The following is a 27,959-nucleotide window of genomic DNA, read 5'->3' on the forward strand; positions in this document are numbered from 1 at the left end:
GTACTAGCAGTACTTTCTGTACTGTTCACCCACTGGCTGTCGTTCTAAAACTGTCCGCGCAGTGGCGCAAAACGCGAGCTCCAGATGCCAATGGAGTGGGTACCGGTGTCATATGGTACTGTCGCCGATGTTCGAGACAGGATTGAGGCTTGAGGAGGCTCAGAGGCTCAACGGAGGCAGTCGTGTCTCGTGACGTGGTCTTGATATCACAACGAGCCTAGACTTGGAATAACCCAGCTGTGAGTTTGCACCTTTCGCCTTGTGAGCGACGCGGCATGCAAAGGAACAATGGGGATAGTCAGAGGTTGCGCTGAGGACGCCAGATACCATACCGCACACATGTCCTCCCTAACATATGAAACTAGGCTCAACGCAGGTTATTGATTATGCTTACGGGTTCTGAACAGAAGCCAGACGTTTCAGCAGCAGCAGAGAGAGTGCAGCGAGGTGGACGCTGCACGGCGACGCGCCCCCTGAATCCCTAAACTGAGTGAGTATCTTCAGCAGCATCTGTATACGCGTCTCATTGGCATGTACTTCTGTCTACGTGCTGACCACACAACGGAATCCTGTATTAAACGCATTGCAGAATGTATAGCATGATCGTTTGCTGCTGGATGTTGGAGCGTTACGCGTCCGGTAATATAAGATTAATGACTCGCATCATATAAATCAGACGACACGTGTGCATCAGCTTCAGTGTAGCCGCATTACCCTTTGTGATTCGACGCTTAATTAAACGATTTATAAGCAGGTTGTGGCACACTCTCTCACTCAACGGAAACCAGCACTCCTCGATATCACATTTGATACCGTGAATTATGGAATCAATTAAGAGAACAGTGACACTGCCTCTCGTTTATTTGTTTCCCCTCAATTAAAAGGGATTTCGATTGAAACCTTGCCGTCTGCTGTGGGAGCTGGCCTCGAGGACGCGCCTGCACTGCGCGTGCAATTCCAGTTTAATCTTGCGAGATTATTTCCAGAGTGCAGCGGGGATTGGCGGGACAATACCCACGGGAGCAACGAATTACTCGTGTTAAATAAGAGGTCGACCGCTGCGGGCCATAACATATCATGCATTCGCGCTACACATCAAATATGTGAGCCGGGAAAACAATTGTGTTTAAACTGGCATACTTGACAAATACATTAGCCTATCATTTCATTTACGTTATAAAATTCATACCGGCCAGGCCGGGTCAAAATCTATTCTGCTAACCTGTTGTATGTCTCATAATATCTGATTCAACCGCCGCAGTAAAAGCAGATTGAGCTCCTGTCTGAAAAAAAAGGCGCAGTACTTCAATGATGATGTATAATTTGGACACGAGACGAGTCAATAAACGCACTGAACAGGTTAGGGCGGCACACGTAGAGATTTATTGTCGTTCTTGCTAGATAAAATGTAAAAGTCTAAACAGAGCACTAATGACTTTGAATCATTTCATATAGCCTGTATTTCTTTCGTGAATGTTCTAAGTGAATGAACTGTTAGTTTAGCTACCCTTATATACCATCCACTGATTCATTTTGTTAAAGGTGACCTTACACACAGACAGTTTCACCCAATCTCATTTTAATCTTGAGTATCTATAAAGCAATATTGCATCCTTCATATCTCCCAAAAGTCTTTAGTTTGATCATATTTATAAAGGAAAGATACAGGTTGCCGATTCTCGCCGAAAAAAGCCGGCGCTTCTGGAGGTGCACCGTGGGCAGAGCTAGAGGGTTGCGAGCACTTGACATTTGATCCAGTTTCACTTACTGTCTGCAGTTCCGAATCATGACCGGGATCTTATATAGCTGGGACCGCTGCAACTATCATTTATCAAACGATGTGTAAATCCAGCCTCGAACTCGAACAAACACACTTGCGAAACTCTGTTGCTGCCCCGAAAAAAACGAACTGAATCCACTGTTTATGTAATGCTGTTTTCTTTGGGAAGCTGAACAAGGTTATCTTTCCCTTACAAACAAAAACAAACTTCTTTGGAGACATTCTTCCCGGGCGAGTCGACATGTGTTCATGTGCGTGCTCTTCTGGGAGAAATGCCCATATAAGGAATTCCACTCTTCATTACGCAATGAAGAGACACGGTTGAAAAAAACTTTCCGAAACTTGTAAGAAGCCCAGAATTGTGTGTTTGCCACAAAAATACTCTGTTATATGTTCAAATCTTGAAACTTTGGCCATGCTTAAAATGAGAATCCAACTGTTTAATAGTTTAAATAACTCTGAATTAGGGATGTCAAATTTCGATTATTTCCATGATCGATCGTCGTTTAAATTAACGATCAATTAATCGATTAATCGTTAACCATAATACTGCAAAATGCATCTATTGCAGGCACGCAGTCAGCGGTATGACAGGATGTGCAAAAGCCACACACACACACAAAACGCTTTCTCACTTGAATTAAAGAGGTTTTAGTCTGAATAAAATGCTAGTAACAGGATTATAAAATGAATAGATGCGATTATGATCATTTGATAAAATGAAGAGAGCGCGCCATTCTTTTGAGGTCATTTTACTTTGTTGACAGTTTCCAATCCCGCACGGAGAACACTGAACGCACCTCTTGAAATGGTTTTGTGGTGCTCGTTGTTGTATTTTAAAGCACAATTGCAATGTTTTCAACTGACATTATTGTATAAAATTATCCGAAATGTGGAGCGCGTGTGACTGCGCTGCACATTAAGTGAACTACATCGGCGCTGCTGCACCAAAACACAGTTGCTCACATTAATTTGATCCTGCCGGATTCTGTCCTAGAAAATGTCAGATTTTTAAAAATCCGGCATACAGCGCATTAGATCGTGACAGTGCATGCGTGCAGACGAGGATGAGCGAGCGCGGCTCTGGCTAGATTTATTTGGAGGTTATTGCTCATGTCTCATTCGGCACAAATCGAAATGTTTCCATATTCGCAATGTATTTGAATGTTAAACTATTATTTATAATGTAAACTAGGCTTGTACTTAACACGCATTCGCATATAGACGGAAAAGATGATCCTCTTCATATGAGCAAAAACGTCCTTGGCATAACAGCAGAGTGGACCGGTATACTACGGTCTATTTAAACTGACCAGTGTAACCTTTTAATGTTTAGTTGACATTTTATTTTGATAATGAACAGACTGCGATGTAAGTTTGAATCGCTAGAATATACGTGTGCAGCAGGCTCCGGGGCGATCGAAACAGCTGAGACATTAAAAATATATATATATTTTCCGCAAAAGTGTTTACTTTCATTTGTGCACACTCACAATAAAAACAGAAGATTTGTGCTCTTGTAAAATAAAGCAAACAAACAGAATGCGTTGTCATCCTTTTTTTTTTTTTTTTTTTTTTTTTGTGAACTTATGGAGCGCCCACACTTCTGTTTTAAATCCGTTAATCTTAATTAGCCTATTTAAGTCAGATATATTTCGCATAGCCTATTAAAAAAAAAAAAAAAAAAAACATGAAAACAAATTGTTATTTTTATGTTGGGCCTATTACTTAGTAGGCTATAAATTTTCCTTAAAGCATCCCATTTTGTCCCAGGGCTTAGAACCTGTGCCATAGTCAGGTCCATGCAGAAACTTGTGAACGATGCTCGGCGTCACCGGTTACAGCAGTGAATGCTCCAGGAATGTGTCGGTCACAGCGCCTATTAATCGCTGTTTTGAATCCAGCAATTATTTATTTAGAAATGATACGATCTGATTATGACAAGTGTGGTATAAAAGCTTTGTTTATTAGAGGAATAATAGGTTAACTGGAAAATGTTAGATCGCGACCATGCTTTTGGACCCCATAGTCTTCATTTACGCGGCTTTGTTCTGGTTTGCCGGTTGGTCACGAATTTCCACAAATTCAGTATATTTAGGCATCGTTTCTTTTCCTAAATCTTCATAGTCTAACCCTCTAATTTCCCAGGTTTATTTTATTATCTTTCGCTTTTAATAACTGTTTTCGCATCTCTTACTGTGGTAAACATGGGAAGGGAAATTAAAGATTTCATGAATTAAGAATTCGTTCGATTTATTAATTTGTTCCCTTATTTCACTTAAATCATGGGTTATTTAGGGAACACAATTAATGAAACATGGACAATTGCCACATTAATAATTCGTAGGAATTAATTAACAAGTTGTAGGAATGAATAGACTACCTGTCCTGTCACTGTGTCCCGCAGCCCTGCAAAGCGCACGATATAAAACAGTTATCTGATGAAATGATTAGTAACTACATTTCTATTGCATTTAATGTTGAAGAACTTTTATGTTGTTTCTATTTTAATGTACTTTGAAGTTTAAATCACATTAAAAGCTTAATTTGTACATTGTGAATGAATGATGATGCTTTTATATATCGTCACCGTCACTCACAGCCGCTCGCACGTGTTGAGTGCGCATGAGCCGCACGCAGCCCAACATTGAATCGGTTAACCGACCATCGATAGCCTTAATCGATTGCATCTCTTATCGACAATTAATCGATCATCGATTAATCGTTGACATCCCTACTCTGAATGCATGAAACAGCATTAGACCACCGCTTTAACTTGATTTCTTAAAGCTGATTTATACTTCTGTGGCGAAACTATGCCGTAGCTACATTGTAGATTGTCTGTAGTACTTGCAGGCTATGACGTAGCCTCACGTGCACCTCTTCAAAAATGTCTGCACGTCAAATCTACACTGACCCTAAGGGCTGGAGTTGGTCTGCTAGTACCCCTCCCTCTATATGTATTTGAGTTTTGTGTGTGTGTTTTGCACTTTACATTTTAACCTTCTTATTTAAAGTAAAACAAAGCAAAGAACAAGTGTCTTAACATTTATTATAAAATGTATGATGACATCACTTTGTTGTTCGTGACAAATAGTTGTTCTGTCATGGTATGTTACAAGTCCTTGTGGAGATTGAAAAAATGCCATCTTGTGCTCTTCCATTGTCGTCTCTTTTTTTGTCATTTTAAATAAATTATCTGTTCTTTGATATTTATTTGCTGCCGTCACTACTGACGCTTCTCCGACAAGCTGCTTCTTTGGCTTTTGCCATGGTCTGCGGGTTACACAAGCAACATGCCCATGGACACTGCAGACTAGTGGTTTGCATGTGTTCTGCACATCGTTGCGGACAACGACGGAGAAGTATAAATGAAAACCAACGCACAGCCTACAGTGTAGAGGCTACGGTGTAGAGGCTACGGCGTATGTCCGATGCAGAAGTATAAATCAGCCTTTAGTGCGTGACAGCATTCCTGACTGACTATAATACTAGCCAATAGCATTCGAGTGCGGCTTGTGAAAAAGAGCATATCATTGTTCAAATTTACTGAATGAACACGCCTCCTATACTGAACAATTTGCCGTTTTGAATCAGATCATCTCAGTTCTGAACTTTTTTCGTAAATGTGTTAATGTGAGTCATTATCATTCAGAAAGGCATATAATGATTCAGAACTCTTTCTGGGGTATCTAAGTAAATTTTTAGACACAAATTTTAATAAAGCATAGCCTAATAAGATTCCTTTCGGTCACAAATGTGATTTTTCCGTAACTAAATGTTTCATTGATTTACTCATAACAGGCCCTGCTCCAGAATCAAATCACAGAGGGTGCTTTAATATATAAGATGTATACAGGTGCTGGTCATATAGTTAGAATATCATCAAAAAGTTTATTTATTTCACTAATTCCATTCAAAAAGTGAAACTTGTATATTATATTCATCCATTAAACACAGACTGATATATTTCAAATGTTTATTTCTTTTAATTTTGATGATTATAACTGACAACTAAGGAAAATCCCAAATTCAGTTTCTCAGAAAATTTGAATATTTCTTAAGACCAATACAAAGAAAGTATTTTTATAAATCTTGGCCAACTGAAAAGTATGCAACATAAAAAGAATGAGCATGTACAGCACTCAATACTTCGTTGGGGCTCCTTTTGTCTGAATTACTGCAGCAATGCAGCGTGGCATGGAGTAGATCAGTCTGTGGCACTGCTCAGGTGTTATGAGAGCCAAGGATGCTCTGATAGTGGCCTTCAGCTCTTCTGCATTCTTGGGTCTGGCATATCGCATCTTCTTCTTCACAATACCCCATAGATTTTCTATTGGGTTAAGGTCAGGTGCGTTTGCTGGCCAATTAAGAACAGGGATACCATGGTCCTTAAACCAGGGACTGGTAGCTTTGGCACTGTGTGCAGGTGCCAAGTCCTGTTGGAAAATGAAATCTGCATCTCCATAAAATTGGTCAGCAGCAGGAAGCATGAAGCCTGAAACCCACTTCTTGCATAAGTCTGTGGGGTAGTGGTTCTTGAAGCACTGACTCCAGCTGCAGTCCACTCTTTGTGCTCTTTGAATCTCCCCCACATTTTTGAATGGGTTTTGTTTTACAATCCTCTCCAGGATGCAGTTATCCCTATTGCTTGTACACTTTTTTTCTACTACATCTTTTCCTTCTCTTCACCCCTCTATTAATGTGCTTAGACACAGAGCTCTGTGAACAGCCTCTTTTGCAATGACTTTTGTGTCTTGCCCTCCTTGTGCAAGGTGTTTGTGGTCGTCTTTTGGACAACTGTCAAGTCAGCAGTCTTCCCCATGATTGTACAGAACTTGACTGAGAGACCATTTAAAGGCCTTTGCAAGTGTTTTGAGTTAATTATCTGATTAGAATGTGGCACCAAGTGTCTTCAATATTTTCACAATATTCAAATTTTCTGAGATACTGAATTTGGGATTTTCCTTAGTTGTCAGTTATAATCATCAAAATTAATAGAAATAAACATTTGAAATATATCAGTCTTTGTGTAATGAATGGATATAATATACAAGTTTCACTTTTTGAATGGAACTAGTGAAATAAATCAACTTTTTGATGATATTCTAATTATATGACCAGCACCTGTATATATATATTAGTGGTGTCTGTTCATAATTACTAAAACGCTGTCAGTCATCTTCAGTTTATAGCATTCTCACGAAGATAGTCTGTTGCGTCTACAATTCATGATAATGAGATGATTCGTGCTGAACACAATAACTCAACAAAAACTCTAAGGATCTGAGCATTGAGTGGATTCTAACTTAAATGCGTCTGATTCAAGAAATCAACAGATATGTCTGTGATTGGCTACATTGCTCAACACAGCAAAAACAATTTGAAATGGAGATCGGTATCCAGAGTGCAGACCATAATGCACTGTATAGTTTGTCAAATCTGCAATAAAATGCCATTATTACCGCTTTAACTGAGGGTTCTACTGATTTCGTTTGAGGGTGCTATAGCAGAAATCCCTGTAGAACTAGGCCTGACTCATAACACAAACCCCTGGTTGACACCTGCTGGCTACAAATCTGAATGAACCTTTTTATGAACGGATTTAGAAAAATCCAATGATTTAGTGTTGGTGATTTAATTTATTCACTGGAATGAATTAAATCACCATTTCTTGTGTAGAGGGAAGGCTTGTCAATGTACCTGTCGTACAAGAGAGATGAAGGTTCAGAGTGTGTCAAGTGTGTGAGTTTGTGAGAGTGGCTGCAGAGAATCAGACCATCAGGGCCAAACTGCTCAGTAATATGAGCTTCCTGTTGATTGGTGGAGACTGGAACAGATATGAAGTCCCAACTATGAGCATTTGGAGTTTGGAGTCCGGAGGGGTAAAGAATCTCTGTTATAACAGGTTGTAATACATAAATTCATCTTTAAAATTGACAACTGTCAAATGTTATCTTTTAGAAAAGCATTATGTTCAGTTCTTCGGTTCTGGAAACCTCTTACATGAATCACACACCTTGTTTTGTCACATCTGAAATGTGGTTCTGCTGTACTCAATTTCCTGAACCTCTTGTTTATCCTGGGGTGGCCTACAAAGTGAACAGAGCCTTCAGATTTTGAGAGAAGCATCAGAGATTTGCTGTAGGTCTGTGACGGTGTGATAAGGCCCTGCAGGCAGACATCCATTAAACGTGAGGCTCTGCCTGATGATACTGTGAACTGTAGAGGAGTTCCTTCTCTCAGCCTTATCGTGGAGCAGATGATTGGTCATAGCTTCTCACAGGAGGAAACATACAGCCTATATCTGACCTTGAACATATGTGTGTGTGCATATCCATGTCTGTGTCTGCAGGGCTTTTAGACCTGCAATATCTTCCAGAAGAGCATTTGAAACCAAATCCTAATAATTTTCCCCAATTAAATCACCTATAGTTACAGATTGTGAGGGTGAATGTTTGCTGACTTGTCTTGAGAGTTATGTCCTGTGGAAGAGACCCTTTCTGATCAAACCAGTATGATTCAGCTACTAACAAAACTACATTTCAACAGTCTCTTAGCGAGAGGTCAAGAGGTCCTTGTCTCCTCCAAACAAAGGTTGTGAGGCCAGGAATCTCTGGTGACCTTAAAATGTGCTATATTTTGAGTCATTGTGTTTAGTTTCTCTTACAGTTCAGAGGCTTTTGCACATTTTTTCTAATTAATTGAACAGGTTTTTAAAATCATATAAGAAAAAAAAAATCAAAATCACAAATACTATTAGTAGGCTATATAAATAATAACATTATAAAAACAATGCTTAAGAAACAAATAATATAATTTGGTGAACCATTACATTTAACGAATGGATGAAGAGGTTTTGTTTTTATTTTTATTTTTTTAAACCTAGTTAAATATGATGTTGGTTTTAAAAGATTAGTTCACTGTTAAAAAACAAAACAATTTCCTGATAATTTTCTCACCATTATGTCATCCAAGATGTTCTTGTCTTTCTTTTTTAAGTCAAAAACAAAAGAAGGTTTCGGAACTAACCGTGTGTGACTTTTCCAGCGTGATTACATAATGCATGAAGACACACATTCGCATGGTTGTAAATTAATGCTAGAAAAGTATATAAATGTGCTTATTTTTTAGAAAATGAAATTGTTTTGCTAGATAAGACCCTTATTCCTCAGCTGGGACCGTGTAGAGCCCTTTGAACCCGCATTACAAATGCAGTTTGGACCTTCAACCCGTTGGCCAAAATTGAAGTCCACTATATGGAGAAAAATCCTGGAATGTTTTCCTTAAAAATCTTAATTTCTTTTCGACTGAAGGAAGAAAGATGTATGTTGCTAATGTGTTGCTAATATATTATGAGTTTTTTTTTGTGTTTTTTTTTTCAAATGCTATATGGTTAAAAGGGTGTACTGGGTGGTTCTTAGGGAACCTTTAGATGGTTACTAGGAGGTTGCTTACTGCTCCAGGTCGAAACAGCTGACCCTTAAGTTTGATCATTATATATGACTCCCTCAATTGGATATTTTTCTTCATTTTTATTCTTACTAACCAAAAGTAATTGTTATTTCTCTTCCTCTTGGTAGGAGACAAAACAAAATACAGTGACCCCTAGAGCCACAGTGCAGAACAGATATCAAAACATGTAACAGACAAATACAAGACAGGCAGTCCAGTGGACAGTGAAGCTGTAAATATGGACACACACTGCAGCTGTTCTCTGAAGCATTAGCTGTTAGTGCTGTAGGATGAAATAGTAGCGGTACAGCTGTAACTAATAGTATCAACAGTCAATTATTCTTACTTCTTTAACAAGTTATAATCTTAGAACAAAGCAGTAATGTAAAGTTAGCGCTGAGGAGTTTGGCTTTTAGGATGTGTTTGTTTTAAACTCAAGAAAAGATGACAGAGTGTTTGATGACACCCTGTTTTACTGCTTGTTTGCGAATAAATCATTTACAGTACATCCCTCACGCTTACATGCTTCTCAGAGGAGACTTCAGGGCTGTTCACACATACAGAGATTTACACCAACAAAGCAGCAGGAAGTCATTCATTTTCAAAGAGAGTTGTTGATTTCTGATGACCCGAACGTCAGTGACAGATGTTGAGTGGAGTGCGATGCGGTCACAACTACCATTGAAAGAGCTGATAGTAATTTGCCCACTACAGTTATGAATACAGCATATGAACGGCTATTAGAATTTTTTTTTTTTTGTTAAATTATATTAATTTGTTGTTATAATTTTTGCAGTGTAGCCTATACGTCTCATCTTATACCCATTCCCCATTCCTGCTGATGTAGAATGGACAGAAAGAGAAGGAAAAGAGTGAAAAGGGGAAAAACAAGAGGGGGAGGAGGCGAGAGAGTCATGTCTCGGGGGTTTGGGGGGACGTGCCAGTTTCTCTCTGACTGAAATCTAGGGCTTCAGAGTAATTAAAACATGCCATTCCCCAATCTCTCTCTGTTACTCTTTCTTTTACCCTGTTCCTGAGCTCCTTACAAACTGACATGCTCTTTATTTCTCTGGGGAAGTAATTGACTGGAAAAAAGAAGCAGGTATCTGACATGGAGATGGAGACCTGCCATAGTTTTTTTTTTCTTAAGAAACAAGATTCATTTCACACACATGCAACCCATAAAATAAATGAAATACAGAGAACCTTAAAGAAAAAAATATTAATCATGTGCTTTTGACCTGAAGTGACTGGAGTCTGGACATGCTGAGGCTTCGTGGAGGACTCGAGAGACCTGTAAGCTTTTGTTGTTTGATATTGCATTTCTGCAATTGCATTCAACAACCGCTAGGGAGCAGTAGTTTAATCATTGGATTTGTAGAAGTGTATTAAAGGTACAGTTTACCGAAAATAATTTTGTCATCATTTACTCACTCTCGTGCCGTTCCGAAACTTTATATGTTTCATTTCAATAAATAAGATAATTAGAAGAATCAAACAGGTGTAGGGAAATAATTACTATGAAAGTTTGATTACCACCATTCCTAAAAAAGAACAACATGAGGGTGAGTAAGTTATGACAACATTTTCATTTTTAGGTGAACTATCCCTTTAAGTAGCCTATGTTGGATGTGTTTGGCTGGTTAGCATAGCCTATATATCATATATATCCTCAATAAGGATATTTCCTCAACATAAATACTGTTAATAATTCATTACATTATAGATGTTTTATATTCACCAATATTAAAGTTTTTTTTAAAATTATTATTCATTGATGAGTATATTTAAAATTTACTAGTAGGCCTAATTTCTGAGTGAAAAATGTTTTTACAACCAGTTTTTTTTAGATATCAAATAGTTTTTGATGTTTTATTTTTATTCATTTAGACAAGATAATACAATTGCTGTCTGTTACGTTCAGAAGTTCAGACTTTAATCAATAAACCCTGCTCATCATTTCCTCTCCTGCATTCTGTGGCTTCACGGCGTCTTCTGTCAACCTCTCAGTCAGATAGAAGACTTTTAGTGAGCTGGTTTTGGTCTCAGCCAAAACTCTGCAAGCTGGTTTTGGATACCAGACAAAACTGATATCTTCTGATGGGATCTTGTACAAAGTCTGGATCTAATTTCCAGGCGTTGAGACACAATCCAACATCGTACCTGCAATAATTGTCTGCTATATCATGAAAATGATTATGTAGGCCTACTATAATTAATAAATATTTATGATTTGAAAGTTACACAGGTCAGTATCAGCCAGAATTTTAATATTGCTGCATCTCTAATTATATATATAATCTGTATTCATTATAACTTTTTAAAAACATGTTACACATTTTTACTGGCTAAATTCAATTATACTTTAGTCATGAAGTTGTTTGTATGTAATAATTTCTTGTACTAATAGACCTTGTACTAAATAGACTTCTGTTAGTAGCATTCAAGTCTAGAGGGGTTGTTTCAGTGTTTCATTTAAAAAATGTGTGGTGGACTGAAAGTCTCCAATTAAGAGTGAACAGGATGTTTTCGTTTTGCTTGGTCACATTATTTAAATCTGAAATGGTAATCATTTTAAGGGGATTGTCTTGGGTATCCTAAAAAATAGCGCAGCATTAGCTGATTTGACCAATTAAATAGGATTTTGTCTTGCTCTAATGAGTTGGTTTTCAGAAAGGCAAATTAATCAGTCTGAGAATAAAGACAGGGACTCAGTATCAGAGACAGGCTCTGCTTCTTCCCAAACAGTATCTGTGTAATTACACAGGAAACAATCTCTTTACTGTTTAATTAGTCCAGCGAAGACAAGATGTAGATTTAGCCACAAACTCCTCACACTTGCCAAGTTCGACTTGGTCCAGAAAGTGTGATGGAAGATTAACTGTACTATTTTTGAGAGATAGTTGTATTTGAACTTTGACAGATCACATATGTGTGTGCATATATATGTTTCTGTGCTGACTAAAAGAGCCTGAGTCTCATAAACAACATTAGCTCTGGTCCACATTGCAGCTTATTCTGGCCAAGAACCGCCCACTTAAGACAGGAGCAAACCAACATGTATTGATTAAACCGCAGTAATAGTGCCGTTTTAGTTGCAGACTAGAAAACATTATTATTATTTTTTATAATTTATGGCTGTTATTAATGGAAAGACTCAATGTAGTTAGCCATAAATCACACTGAAATTCAGCTCATGTTCTGTAGGTGAAGAATATGGCAATATGTCAGAAATTTTAGCATCTATAATACCTTTGATTGGGTTTATGTAACAGTCTAGTTTAGTCACATATTCACATGTGCTAAACAGCACCTGCTGACAGTGACTGGGACTATTTTATTCACCCAGCTCACGCTTGCCTTGGTCTCTGAATGAAAAACATCATTATAGGGAATAACTTCACAAATCAGTAGGAGTAACATGTGATTCGGCCATTCAGTGGGGTGAAACAGTCACATCAAGCTCCATCTGGCCTCAGACTAATGATGTGCTCATGACAGAACAATCCCTGATGGAGTGCTGGTTTCAGCATTCAAAAAAATGGGACGCCCCTTCTTTCCCCTAAGCACACAGGACAACATACAAGTTTGCAATATGAAGGATTGTTTTGCTTTTGTGTAAATAGTTGACATTTAGCAAATTCTTTATATCTGAATCATGAAAAAACTCTTCAATAATTATTTTTTTTTTTTGTCCTAGCTACAAACATGGTGTGACAGGATATTTTGATGAGTGTTTGGTGTGTATTTTTGCTGCATCAAGCTGGCAAGCCCCGCCCACTGTGACATCTCATTGGTCCAAATTCTTCCTGCTCATACAGAGATCTTTATGCGCCAGTCCACATTTATTGCGGCGTTGGTTGGTACTGTAGAAGTATTTTTTTTCATTCATTTTTACCATAGGGTTTTAAAAAAGTCTTTGTAATAGCATTATAAGCCATGAACCAGGGTAAATTACAACAATACAAACTTTTATTTAAACTTTTATTTAAAAAAAAAAACTGGACACAAAAGTATAAGACACTACAGGTTTAGTGAAGGAAAGAACTACCAATCCCATGAAGCATTGCGCATAACAGTTAGTAAAAAAAAATGAAAATTTGTGAAATATAAAACTATTCATTTAAATGTAATTTTATCTATAGAAACAGTAGCTACATTTTAAGTTTATTACAAAATATGCAAAAAATATATAAATATTAAAGTATTCTGAGGACGTAGGGATTTTGTCAGTTTGCTGGCTGCAACTCTCTGATTGATTGGTGGAATCGTTTTGCACAGAATCTTGGGTAATGTAATTTTTCCTCCACATTTTCCTTTTTTCTAAAAAAGTGCAAATAATGCAAACAGATGGCTTCAACAAAAGCATATGCCAACAATTAACAACCTCAGAGCTCACAACAGGTCTGTTAGAGGTTTATACATTATCGTTAATAAAATAATTATCCTATGGAGAAAATTAAGCTCACTGTCACACTTTACTGCACATCAGTTATGTCCTGATTGATTGTGATTGTCTCACAATGCAAAGCAGTTTCATGTTCAATGCAGACAGACAGTGAAAACTGTTTGCATCAGACCTAGTTAGGATAGTGCTCTGTGGCTGAAGGGCATTATGGAGATGATGATTTTTGTAACTCTGCAGTTCATCAGGTACTTTCAAAGGTGATTTGGAAACTAGTAACCAAGAAAGCTCAATTCATAAGCCGTTAGGCTGCCACCAGCAAATTCTGTCATACCACTGCAACCTGAATAAGCAGCTCATGAGCAAAATTTAGATTCACCTCCTATTAAAATCACAGTTGGATTTATTACGGTATTTAGCGTTTCAATATCCATGTCTGTTTATTTTGAGTAATTCAAATTGTGTTAAAAACAGGCAATCTAGAGAAAGAGAGAAGCTTTCAGTTGTTTTCATTTAATTTTTCTGTAGGCATTAAAGATATGAGAAGAATGTCATTGCCAATAATGAGATTTGAAATATGCCTTGGGCACTTGGGGACAAATTTTGAGTAAAACATCTCTTATTCTATGATTGAATATTAGCAATGGATATGTTCCTTGAAAAACTCTATTACCTCAGAATACCTATTATTAGTTGTTTTAAATGCCAAACCTTGACCCTTTGAACCAACCAACTAATCAGTTAAAGCACAGTCACATTTGCCATGTTTCAGCAAAATTGCTGACAAAATAAGATCCATTATTGTCAGTAGTGCAATGATGTATGGAGCACAGCTCTTAAATGAGTCACATTCAAACCAAGCAGATTTCTGCTGGTCAACAGCCCAGTGTAGCAAACCTGCCAAATCTGCATTGGGAAATCTTTGTCCTCACAAGAAATTGCAGACTATGTGGATTCTTACATGAAATCAGGAAAGGCACCATATTTAACTGAAAACGGATGTTAACAAGGCTGTGAGGGATAGGCTTTCAGACTTTCTTGCACTGTGTCTTAGATCATGTAAAAATAATTGTCAATACTGTTTTATGGAGGTTTTTTTCTGAAAGCTTTTTTGGACAGATGATTCATCAGCTAAACAATTGGCAACAGTATAATCCACTGAACACACTGTGAGTGTACTTTTATCCCTCATTGCCTTGTTTTCATCCTGTCAAAAATTCAATATGGCACTACACTGACTAAAGTCTGTTGAAAAGACTGAATTAATTTGCAGACCGGTAAATGTGATCACACCTTTAGTCGGTTAAAATGTGCGTGAGAATTCAAAAGGAACCACATGAAGGACTCAAGCTGTTCAGAAACCAAGATGCAAACACCTCAAACTGTGTCCCTGCTCACCCACTGAGGAGATCCCATTTAAACAGATCATTAAAACCATGATGCACCACAAGAGTTGGGATGGAAAGATGGAGAAAGTGAAGGTGAGAGACAGCGATAGCTTCATTAACACTAAATACACAAAAATGTTGGGAGATATGGTGTTAGCCTATACCAACAACACTACATCAGGTTACTCTAAGCATATGTGCACATTAATGAAGGTTTTTTTATCCCCCAGTGTTTATTTATTTAAAGCAATTAAATAAATAAGCACAAACAATCATGACTAGTTTGTTCTGGTCAGAGTGACTAAATTAGGATTTATTTGGCTCCAGTTGGGATCCTATTATAATATTCCAAAATATCTGGAATGTCTGGATACATGCCTTAGCCTAGCACAGCAGTTTTCCTTATTGAGCTGGCAGCATTTGACAAACACAGTCTCTGTTTTCTGTGTATAAACAGGGAGTCAGTGCATGATGGATCCATTCATTAATCTTCAGGCATGTTCTTTCATTGATGCATACTCAAGAGACCCGTATACAGTTTAAAAGGGGTCACCGGGAATTCAAGTGCAACTCCGGGCAAGTATGCATGCGCACTATTCTTCTGACAACCATTGTAGTAAAAAGACCGTGTTTCAGACTGACAAAGAGCAAGACACAATAGAAGAGATTTTTCCCCTAGCATTGTCCTGGTATTTCAACACTTGCTGTTGTTTGCTTGTGAAGTATTTTTAGCTCTTATCATGACTCACTTCCCTTTGATAGTTCTAAACCAAGAGCCCAAACAATTAAAACAGGGCTAATTCCTTATCTGACAAAATCCACATACTTCATCTCATGCATGATGCCTGCAAGGTGTAAGACAGAAAAAGCCATCGAATTCCTTGTACCGCCACTAGCTGTACAAGTCTTCACGTTGAAAAATAAAGGCTGGATTGTGTGTGCAAACAAAAGGTGACTGAACAATTCAGTACTTGGATGACCATGTGGTCTGTTGAAAGAGCTATATAAATGCAGTCCATTTACCATTTACTTGTTCTCCTTTCAAATGCATTGGCCCATTCAGAAGATTTCTGATGTAATGGAGAACATTGGACAATCGGAGAAGTGTACGCAATAATGTAATCAAGTAGACTGTACTACATTTGCTTCACATGGGTTCAATTCAATGCAGCTGTTCCAGCTATTCCTGCACAGTCATCAGCGATGTCCCTTATAGAAACAAGAAGAGCATATGTATGTGTTTGTATGTATAAAAAAATTCTAAATGATTTATTATAATCTATTCAGTATTAAAGGTACATAATGTGTGTGTGTGCATATCTATCTATCTATCTATCTATCTATCTATCTATCTATCTATCTATCTATCTATATATATATATATACATATATATATATATATATATATATATATATGTTTGTATATGTAATGCGTAAAACATTTATAGAATTTCAGATTGTAATGCATAATACTTTATTGCAATGTAGCAAATATGTGTTCATGTTAATTTCTCTGCTAATTCAAGCTTGGCACATTAAGATGCACAGTAGGAGGTTGGACATTGTTGCCATTAGTTTCTACATGCTCATCATGGATTGCCAGGGGCCTCCAAAGCCTCAAGCTGTGTGTCCTGACTCTGTCAGATGAAGTTTAACAATCAGGCACAAGCTGACCACATTGGCCCCTGGCGCATTTAGCAGTAGCTGAACACTTTGACCCCTGGGCCCCACAACACTTTCAGTGTGAGCTTACTATAAGGGGACCCTGCTAATATTTTAGTCATCTAATGTTAGTCTACTAAATCAAGTGTTCTTAAAAACAATGTCATTTAACAGTTGGCCATGAGTGTACTGTCATATACACTAGAAAGCAAAATATAGTGTTTTTTCCTAGCAGTGCAACTGTTAAGAAAGGGGCTTTAAAGTGAAATGTGAAAGCTCAGCCTTTCAGCAACTGCATTTACTGTCATTTTGTTCGCAGCGACAGACAGGTGAGGTACCTGATGCTCATGAATCTTTGCATGAAAAGTGAAAAATGCCCCCCAGTCAGAAACAAATGATTCCACACAAACGCTGAGTGACAGTCAGTGGGCAGAAAATGACACACAGTGGGAGAGAAGAGAGAGAGACCTGCAGGAGACACACATAAGGAGAAAGACAAACTAAAAGTACAAGAGCGGGACAGAGAGAGAACAAGAGAAAGTGTTGGGGAGACTCTCTCTTTCTCTGTCATTCATTCACACTTTAGAGAATGGCTGCAAGGAGGAATGGAAGTATGATTCGCTTTTGTTATCCATCTGATGGGTGAAAAGGCTCGTTTAACAAAGCAAAGGAACTAATTCTAGCACCTTCACTTTTCTCTTTCAGATCTTGTGGACGGTGTTTGAGAGTGTGCGTGCATATGTGTGTGCGTGTGTGAGGGCGAGCGTGAAAGTGTGTGTGTTGGCACTTCCACATGGCCTCCATGCAGGACGGGGTGAACTTCTCTGCTCATCCCTACGGCAAAGTACTGCTGCTGGGGGCCATCGCCGCCGCCTCAGCCTTCGTTGTCACCATCCTCATCGTCGTGCTATGTGTGGGCTGCCAGAGGTGAGTTGCAAACACAAGCACATTTGCTCATTTATACTGCTTGCCCTCTTTGGTTGGTTGGAGTTTCTTTGATGGTTAATTTATTTAGATTCATATTCTTCTTGTTTAAACCCCAAACCTAAAATGCATAACTCATCCTGCTTTTGTGTTGGAGACATAAAAACCTTAATCATGCAGCTCATTGATGAGAGGCTTACGATTTTTCCTGGTGTACAAAAAATACGAAACAGGTCAAATTGGCGAAAGACTTCCATAGACTTACCCTGAAGGATTAACCCCAATATTAATAGAAATCATCTAAAAATGCTTTAGTATTCACCGCCCCCCCTCCAACAACAACACCACAGAAATCAACAACATACCAACACTCCGGTAAACTCATAAATATAATATTGATAATTTTGCTGTTTCATACACTACCGTTCAGAAGTTTATGGTCTGTTTTTTTGTTTTGTTTTTTGAATATTTCTGAAAGAAGTCTCTTATGTTCACTGTAAAGTACAGTAAATTATATTGTTAAGTATTATTACATTTTTAAATTTTTATGTATTTTAAAATGTAATTCATCATCTATATGCCAAAGATGAATTTTGACAAATCATTACTCCAGTCTTCAGTAATGATCTTTCAGAAACCATTCTAATAAGCTGATCTGGAGCTTAAGGATCAGTTCTTATTATCAATACAAAAAACATTTTTTTATTTATATTTTTTTGTGGACACTGTGTTTTTCAGGATTCTTTGATGAATAGAAATTCAAAAGAACATAATTGATTTGAAAAACAAATGTAGTTTGTCTTTAATAAAAACTAATCTTACTGACCATAAACTTTTAAACAGTAGTGTACATATACAAATAACACTCAAATTGAGGATAATACCTAGGATAAAATATGACATATATTTTATCAATATTTTAAATAGAACAAATGCATAGGAACACCCTGAAAAACTCCCATAACACTCTGTGAGTTTTGCACAGGCAAACACCACTGAGGTCTTCTTGGAATTCTGTATACAGTTGACAATATTTTTGTATTTTCATTCTGTGCTAAAGCAATTTTTCTCCCAGCCCATTGCATTCAATAAATTATAAAATTTGTAGATCTTAACTTCTGAGACAGGCTTTACTTTAGTACAGTATTTCTCAATGAAAAAAAAATGTTCATCTATTAGCAGAGATTTTGATTAGCATGTTCACACTGAGCTAGTATTCCCATACTTGTAACAGTGTGCTTTGCACTGTAAATCTTCATATTGTTAACATTGCATTAATATGAAGCTACATATCCCACTGCTGCCGTGTGTGTGTTCCAGGATGAAAGCCAGAGATCACCTGTCTTCACCCGTCACTGTCACTAAGGCCTTTAATAGAGCTTATTCAAAAATGTCATTGAAGTTCACCCACGCCACTTTCATGCTTACTGCGTAATGGTGGGGACGTCATTTTGACATGGCAGTGATGTTTAAACAGGAAGTGGCTGTTTTTCTTTTCTTTTCCATCTCTGTCTCTTTTGTTCCACTGATGATAGCACAGAGCACACTGTGTGAATGCTAATGTCTCATTTTTTCAAAGCACATGATGCATCTGGTAGTGGGAGGACAAAGAAAAGGTATTAGAGGAAGGAGAGATGGAGGTGAAGAAAGACAAGAACAAGGGTTGAAGGAAATACAGTAAAAGAAAGACATTGCAGGGAAAAAATTTATGGAACAATTAGAGAAGATGTTGGAGGTATTGTCAGTTTTCCTACTAGATATTAATACTAATAAAGGTATTAAAGGTCAAACTTACTGGAAAAATTATTTATAGCTTGCAAAAGAATACTAAACACTACAGTCAAAGGTAAACTCAATAGTTAACTAATAAATTAATAAAGCTGATACAGTTCACAAAACCAGTTGGAATGATTAGTTGACGAATCAGTTCTCAGAAGGTGCGTTTCCATTACAGATTGCAAACTTGTGCGAGATTATGTAACGTATTTTCCGGACTATACGTCGCACTTTTTTTCATAGTTTGGCTGGTTCTGCGACTTACAGTCAGGTGCGACTTATTTATCAGTTAATTTGACATGAACCGAGAGAAATGAACCAAGAGAAATGAACCAATAGAAAACATTACTGTCTACAGCCGCGAGAGGGCGCTCTATGCGGCTCAGTGCTCCTGTGGTCTACACTGAAAACACAGAGCGCTCTCTCGCGGCTGTAGATGGTAATGTTTTCTCTTGGTTCTAAATAAGCGACTTATAGTCCAGTGCGACTTATATATGTTTTTTCCCTCATCATGACGTATTTTTGGACTGATGCGACTTCACTCAGGTGCGAATTATAGTCCGAAAAATAAGGTAAATGTTGCTAAAAAACTTGTGAAATGATGGCGTTTCCATTAGCCGATGTTATGCAAATAAAAGTTTTTTTTTTCCTTGTGATAAGTCATAGTAACGTATATTGGGAGGTTTACATTTATTGCAGCCACTAGCCACGATCTTTAATAGAAAGGAGTCATAGGTGTCTATCTTTAGCAAAGCAGTGTGGAAAGCTGCTTCTTAAATGTGCCTCGGCCAGGCTGGTATAAAAACCAGAATTGACCATGGCCACAGTCAGCTCCGCCGTAATGCACTGCAGACCTATGCTGCGTAAATAAGGGCTTATCCAAGCGTTAATGGCAGGGATAGCCCCTAAATTTGAGAGTGGCCACGTATGAGGTGTTTATAATACATTAAAGCTCTTGTCTCAGACTCAATTACTGGAGCGCCACAGCTCTCCACAGTTTAGCTCCAACCCTAATCAAACACACCTGATCCAACTAATCAAGGTCTTCAGTATCACTAGAAACTTCCAAGTAGCTGTGATTTTGGGCTGGTTGGAGCTAAACTCTGCAGAGCTGTAGCGCTCCAGGAATTTGAGTTTGAGACCACTGCATTAAAGAATGACCATGTGATTTTGACGTATGCCAGATGACCTGTAAATGCAGAGAAAAAACAATTAATAAAGAAATATTCAACTTCCTTAAAAACCCACTTTATGCGAGCATGAAACATTTTTTTATGATATATGAGAGTTTTTGCAAAATTGACATTTCCATTAGCCATATTTTCAATACACACTTTCAATTTGTGGAATTTGTAGGGTAACGAAAGCACATCTAGAAACTATTTTTTTGCAATTCTTCTTGACAGTGTCAATCTAACAGGAAGCGGGTGGGGTAGAGAGAGATGGGATTGGTTAAGGTCGATTCAAACTTGGGACACCTGAAGCACAACTGTAAACAGACCACTGATGGGGAAGATTATAAATTGTGCTTTGTCATGCAAAGCAATGAAATATAGTGTGTTAGTAGTACTAAGGGCCACTTTTATGATGCTTTTGGATCATTTCTGAAGCTTGAAATCTCCCATTTATTGTAACTACATAGTAAATCAGAATTTTTATTTGGTTGAACTGTTCCTTTCAAGGCTAAATTCATGCTTATATGGTCAATCTTCCTCACGGACCTTCCACATCATTTATCAAATTAATTAGATCTGAAATATACAGCATAGAATATTTACTAATTGGTTTAAGAAGCCAATCGTGTATACTATATATTTATTTATTTATTTAAATTCAGAAGGCTAGATGTTCTTGTGTGATATTATACTAATGTTTTTTATTCGGTTATGTCTTAAAAAACTAATATCAGTGATTCATGAGAATCTCAGAAACAGCTTTAGTACTTTACAAAATCTACTTTGTATCAATTTCACTCTGCTAGATGGCAGATTTCAGATAACTACACTGTTCCTGTAATCTTATCAAAGAAATGCAAGCAATCAGAAGGGAACGACTGACATGTTTTTTTCAAGAATAAACAGATGTCTGGTCAAATTTGGCCGAACATTCCAGGCAGTGGGTCTGGATTAGTGCCCTGTGTATGTGTGAGAGAGGCAAGTTTAGATTCTTAAAACACTAAGAGACATGACTGTGCACTTGTCTTCTCGTGAAGAAAATAATCCTCAGCATCCATTTATCTATTTTAGTGGTGTTTGAATTGTATTATGTTGATTATTTGATTGATTTTCTTTGTGGCAACACTGTTGCGCCGCAGTTACTAAGGCCTGTTAATCATCCAGTGAAAGCCGTCTGTTGTTTCAAATGCCAATCTGGACTCATTTCGAGGACAGTGCATCTTGAAAGCACTTGCACGGTTACTTCTGATCAAATGACTTCACTGAAACAGTTTATAAAAAATCAGCTGCCTTGAATCCTTCGAGTAGCCTAATTGAATTGAAATGTGCATTTTCTTTCTGCACAAGATAAACAGTTGGAGCTACTAGAGTAAATTGAATCAGGGGCTCAAATGAGTCAGCGCATTCAGTCTTCATAAATCACTGAATAAACGGAGCATTTGAAGTTTGAACCTAATGTTTTAAAATGTTTGATTTGGAACAGCCTGGTTTAAATCTCGCTGATTGTGTCTTGCAGGAAGGGGAAGACGCACAATGGCCCTGGAGAGGAGAGGAAGCACAGGCTCATGGACATGGTGAGCATTTTTAAGTCTCTTCTCTTCTGCTGCATTTTTTTCCATTTTCTCATTGGGTGTCATTCACTAATAATTGCACACAGCACAGCCATTTCTCAGACATATCTTCAGCCAATAAGTTACAAATTATCTGTTAGTATGTACACACACTATATATAACCTATTTCTGTTTAGTTTGGGTTTAGTTCTGTCAGTTGGTGTTTGCCTCTCAAAAATGCCTTTCATTCTCAACAAGACTCTCAACTTGTTTTGATTTATTTAAATCCACATTTTCAGCAGTCATTACTGCAGTCTTCAGTGTCACATGATCATTTAACATGCTGATTTGGTGCTCTGGAAAATTTCTAAATATGTTCAAAACAGACGTTTCACATATGTTCGATTTTTCAGGATTCTTTGAATAGGATGGAAAGTACAACATTTGTTTTAAATAGAACTCTTCTGTAACATTCTAAATTTCTTTACTGTGTCACTTTTGAGCAATTTAGCATGTCCTTGGTGACTAAAAGTATTCATTTCTTAAAAAAACAAAATCCTACTGAACCCAAACTTTTGTATTTATATAAGCAGAGAAAAAGGATAACCTAAAGTAATCTTCATAGAGAAACCTTATTGATAAATCACAATTTCTGCATGAAAACATTCACACATAGGTTTTTATGCACAATTACGTGTGTACTCATTGCTAGTGAGTGAAACCCATTCTTATTCTTCTAAATCTTTTTCTCTGTATTTTCTAAGGAACCCAGGTGTGGGCTCAGTTCCATGTCAGTTCAAGCAGTTCATGGTTTTGTTTCAGGATTTAAATTCTTCCCTAACACTAGTTTTCAAGTAACAAATTGAAGGCTCCTCCTGAATTTAATTAATCTTCTTAATCGGCTCATTGGAAATAGATCTGACCTAAACTTTGAATATATCTCTTAAGCTTTGAATCTAAAACAAAAGGATTTGGCCGATTTCACTATTTTAGCATCCCTTGACACTTTATCGTAGATGTTTTACCATGATTTACCTTGGATATCAAGCAGTGAGAGTGAGAATAGAAATAACATACGACAATAAGAAGTAATTATTTCAGACATTAATCCATTAATATTGCCATGTACTCGCTTGACCCAACAATATGCCCAATGTAGGCTGGATAGGAAAATTGAAATTTTAGTTGTATTGTTTATGCTGCTTTATTTGAATAGATTTTAAGACGTTTATCTGTGCATCTGTTTTCAGAGTATACTGCGACAGTCCAAGCTGACCTCCATCAGTAAGTCAGACACCAAGCTTCATGAGATGAACAGACTCAACTGCAATGGCAAGAGTATGTACTGTACAATCACATCTCTTAAAGCTTAGTCTCTAGTTCCTCACATATACCTGCAGTTTGGATGGAAGGTCTGAGCATGGTACCAGCTATGTTCCATAGGGGCTATTAGTAGATATCTATCTATATCTACAGTGATTGGCATGTGTCTTCTGCCCTTTGCCTCTGCAGTTTCGAGCAATTATTTTGTCTCTTTGAAAAAAACCCAATGTTTTTGCCTCTCAGATTTTAGTTTATATCATGTTGCTCTCCGTAGAATCTTCTAAGAAGAACCGGCCGGCCAGCATGGATCTACTCATACTTCCTAGCCGTCGCTCAAACTCCGACCTGCGTTCTCAGGGCCGCCAGCTGCCTCAGATCCCCCCTGGTGAAGATGGGGAACACACGTATGCCGAGGTGGGCCGCCGCTCTTCTCCCACACGCGGTTCTGAGGATACCCGCTATGGTGTTGGAGGTCGAGCTGGAGAGACGGACACACCCGCCCCACCGGCGGTCCCTGCTAATACCCCTGCTCCACCAGATCCTGATGGGGACTGCTTGGATAGTGGGATTCCAGAGCCAGAGACCCTCCCCCAAGTGGTAAACACGCCCCCTCAACCGCAGGAAACAGTGGAGTACGCCTGCATTAGAAAGGTCCGGAAAGTGGACAAAGCAGCACAGAAGAGGGACAATGGGACAGACACTGAGGAGGGGCTCGGACAACAACGACACAGCAGTGGGGACATTCGACATGCCCCGCCCACTCACCCAGCCCAACCTCCAACACATCCACACAGTCAGAAGATACCTCGGAAAAACATGGAGGCCTTCAATCTTCCATCTTTCCCTAAGGTATCTATCTATCTATCTATCTATCTATGCTTTTCCACTGCTTTTCCCCTGCAGCTTAGTATTGCTTTAGAGTGGGTGGAATTATTCACGTCGTTATGGTTGCGCAACCTCTACTGCCGCGACTCCTGAAAAACTTTTTCATTTCGCGTCGCACCAGCAAGCTCTCACTGAACCCGCTCCTCTCCTATTAATGAGAGGCAAGTCTGTACTTCCTCAACAGACAATGAAATTTGAAAATGTCAGTTTTTTGGTTGTTAAATAAAGTTGCGCTTATTCAAAATAGTTGCGTTCGATCCTTTGCTGGCTGTTCTTGATTTAAATCTAGCGGTTCTGTTGTGTTTGTGTCACAAGTTCAGTGACGCAGGTAGTGACGATTCTCTCCAGGCCAATCCGTGATCAGCAGAGTTTACATGTCACGTTTTGGTAATGGTACGGTTCGATTGAAACCTCTACCGAGGTGGTACTGAAAAAAGTTCCAGGTACCAGGTACTGTACCCAGTGGAATCGATCTATCTATCATCTGTAAGACCTATAAAGCTTTCAAAACTTTTTTCAAAACCTTCAAACAAGATTGACATTCAAAGATTATCATTTATAAACATTTTTGTTAAAAATGACAATCTTATAGTCAGCACCTATAGCATCCTGGGCAGTGCACTGATATATAATGCCATGGCACTTCGAGCTACCCAAGTTCAATTCCCGGCTCATGGAGCTTTACAATTTGGATGTAAATTTGTATCCTCTTTGGTGCCTCAATTCAAATTTAATTCAAATTCTGTAATTCCTAAACAGTTATTTAAAGTGTATTTTCAATTCAATTCTGAATGGCGCACTTCTTTCCATACATTCAGCGTTTGTGTAATTCAGTATTTCATAGCAACAGCAGGGATTTAGCTGAGGCTACAAATGTAAAAAGCACTACTGTGGTGCTTGAGAACATTGTGGCTGATGGAAACTATTTGTCCTTTCATGACTACTAAAAGCCTCCGACTCACTGTAATTTGCAATTGTGCTTTTATATTGTGTCTTAAAATGAAACATATTATAAATAGAAGCATGCTGGAAATGGCTTCCCCTATTTTTGTGTGCTTCAGCACTAGTGTGGACTTGCAACTAAAGCGGATCTGCAATTAAGTACATTGCAAGTGTACTTCATTATTTTCTCAGTGAGAACACTGTCCAAATCAATGATACTTGCGAGCGTTTAGTGGTCCGTCCACAGCATTCAGGGTGTTGCACACTCACGGGCGCTTTACTATGAGGATGATGCAACCAACGGAAACACGGAGTAAAACCTCTCAAAAACCCAGGCAAACAGCGAGACCCAGAAAATGGGCCAGTCCTAATGGAAGACACAGTGAATTGCTATGGTGAACGAAAGAAGCTACAACAATATGCTAATCCCTGCCTTAAAAATGGCACTGTGACACACCCCACTGCCCACCTTCCGTTTCTCCTGCATAACAATGAGAAGAAAATGCACAGCAAGCATCAGCCTGTTCCCTTACACCCGAGTAGAGGAAACACATTGAGCTCAATATCACCAGATGCAGAAGATGGTTAGACATGAGGGCAGGCATTAAGAAGGTGGACAGTAGCCTGATTGTGCTACATAGTCTTATTTTCAGGGAGATGAATTTTTAACTGACTGTTAAAAAGCATTCTGTAAGTCTGTAATATTTTATCAAACTATCATCTAACTTTCTATTAATCCATAATCAAAGGTGAATTTTTTCAATATAATAAAAGTAAATTATTGAATCGGTTGATTTACAAAACCAGTCTGAATTCTTTCTTTACAAATCGAACTCATCCAGTTCTTCGATGTGACATTTATGAGTGACCAATACTTCAATTTACTTCAAGAAGACTGAATATTGTTGACTGAAAATTTGATGGTATTTTCATGCTGCTTTTGCACTTTTGAAGCTTCCATTTCGAACGCTCCTTTAGTCTTACTGATTTTAAACAACATGAGGGTGAGTAAATGATGACAGAATTAATTTTATGGGTAAACCATTCGCTGGAGTGCCCTGGGAGTGCATTGTTGATGCTGTTCTACACAGCTCTATTCTCCAGTGTATATTGTTTAAGATGGACCCTTAAAAGGTAATTTAATATTTATTCTAGTCAATTGTCTTTTAATATATCAGGAGGCAGTGTTTATGGGAAATGGAGAACAGTACATATGGAAACCTCCGGAAGAGGATGAGATCATCTTCCAGCACAAGCAGATGGGTATTCTGAGCTCTCATGCAGGAGAGAATATGGCAGCATCTGCAGCAGGGGTGAGTGTGCATTTCGTTTTCCACAGTCCTGAGACACATCCTCTATTTCTCATTCTATGCAGTCAAAATGTCTTCTACATTCTTAAAACATAATCTGTGAATGATCCCAGAGTTCTTCCTTGCCTATAAACACTAGTTAACCAGAAGCAGCTGTAAACCCACAAATGTGTATTCTTAATAGGCCGGATTGTTTTTGTTGCATATCAGACAGCGGGAACTGGAAAAGCAAACTTTTGGAGTATCAGATATATACACAGATTTTCCACTCATGAATATGTTTACTATGGTTTATCTCTCTATTATCATGTAGATCACAGAGATGTATTCGAAAGTCTGCAAACCGGGCAAAAAGAAGCGAGGCATGCCTGGCTCGCCCACTGCCACGAGGGACATCAGCGGCTTTAGGACCTTAGCTCGGGGTGACCGCGGTGATCGTGATGGGGGTTTCAGTGTGGTAGTCAAACCCCAAACTTGGGCCCCGCAGGAGGGCAAAGGCACAAGAGCGCCACCTGGCTGTATGGAAGACCACTGCTACGAAGCCATCAGCACTGAGGAAACAGAACTGGCTTACGATACCATGGAGGGTGGGGGAGGCTGGAGGCGTGACAGGCCTCCACCCAATGCCAGTGCCACCTTGCGGCCCAAACGGAAGCGACCCCAGCAACCTTTGCAACAACCACCGCCACCTCCTCCACCCCCCCAGCAGACCCCTAAACTGCAGCATCCCCCAGCCAAAACAATGCTGATTCCCGGGGAGAGCCTGTACGAGAGCATCCCTGACCTGAAGCAGAGCTCGGCCAACTCCAGCACAACCACCATCTTTACTTTTAATGACGGTATGGAGATGTATGTCACTGGCCTGTAGAGGGTGCTCTGGGGAAGGGAACTTTCCTCTCTTGGGTCTTGAATCTTGAATGGGGACACGTAAGCGTGTCTTAACCCAATGGGATACGCACATTGTGCCACTGCTATATATTTTAGTTGTGCATTTATTCAGTTTTGTAAGTCTAGTTAAAGGTCAGTATTCTCGCAGCACAAAACGATAGAATGCTTATGTGAAAATCCAACCTAGTCATATGGCTCCATAGCGAAGAAGAAAAATAATCACCAGCCACGACATATCACAAGAGACACAACATATCACACCCGACAGTAGCATTCCTATAGAGGAAATTCTTGTTTTTTTGTCATTACATGCTGTACTTAAAGGGATAATCCCCCCTAAAATGAACATTTTGTCATTAATCACTTCCCCCACATGCCGTTCCAAACCCGTAAAAGCTCAGTTCGTCTTCGGAAAAAAATTGAAGATATTTTGGATGAAAACCTGAAGGCTTGAGACTGTTCCATAAACTGCCAAGTAAATAACAGTGTCAATAG

The 27,959-nt window shown here is 38.5% G+C and overlaps 1 protein-coding gene across 1 annotated transcript; it reads left to right on the forward strand.

Moving 5' to 3' along the window:
* Nucleotides 1-102: 102 nt before the first annotated feature.
* On the forward strand, nucleotides 103-27,959 carry LOC113107663 (uncharacterized). Its single transcript, XM_026270328.1, has 7 exons — nucleotides 103-490; nucleotides 17,396-17,617; nucleotides 22,082-22,139; nucleotides 23,367-23,400; nucleotides 23,714-24,288; nucleotides 26,445-26,579; nucleotides 26,890-27,959. Exons 2-7 carry the CDS (start codon nucleotides 17,484-17,486, stop codon nucleotides 27,442-27,444), a joined length of 1,491 nt encoding a protein of 496 aa, XP_026126113.1. The 5' UTR covers nucleotides 103-490; nucleotides 17,396-17,483; the 3' UTR covers nucleotides 27,445-27,959.

Source organism: Carassius auratus, chromosome 8 (genome assembly GCF_003368295.1).
Source record: "Carassius auratus strain Wakin chromosome 8, ASM336829v1, whole genome shotgun sequence".
Taxonomy (NCBI): Eukaryota; Metazoa; Chordata; class Actinopteri; order Cypriniformes; family Cyprinidae; genus Carassius; species Carassius auratus.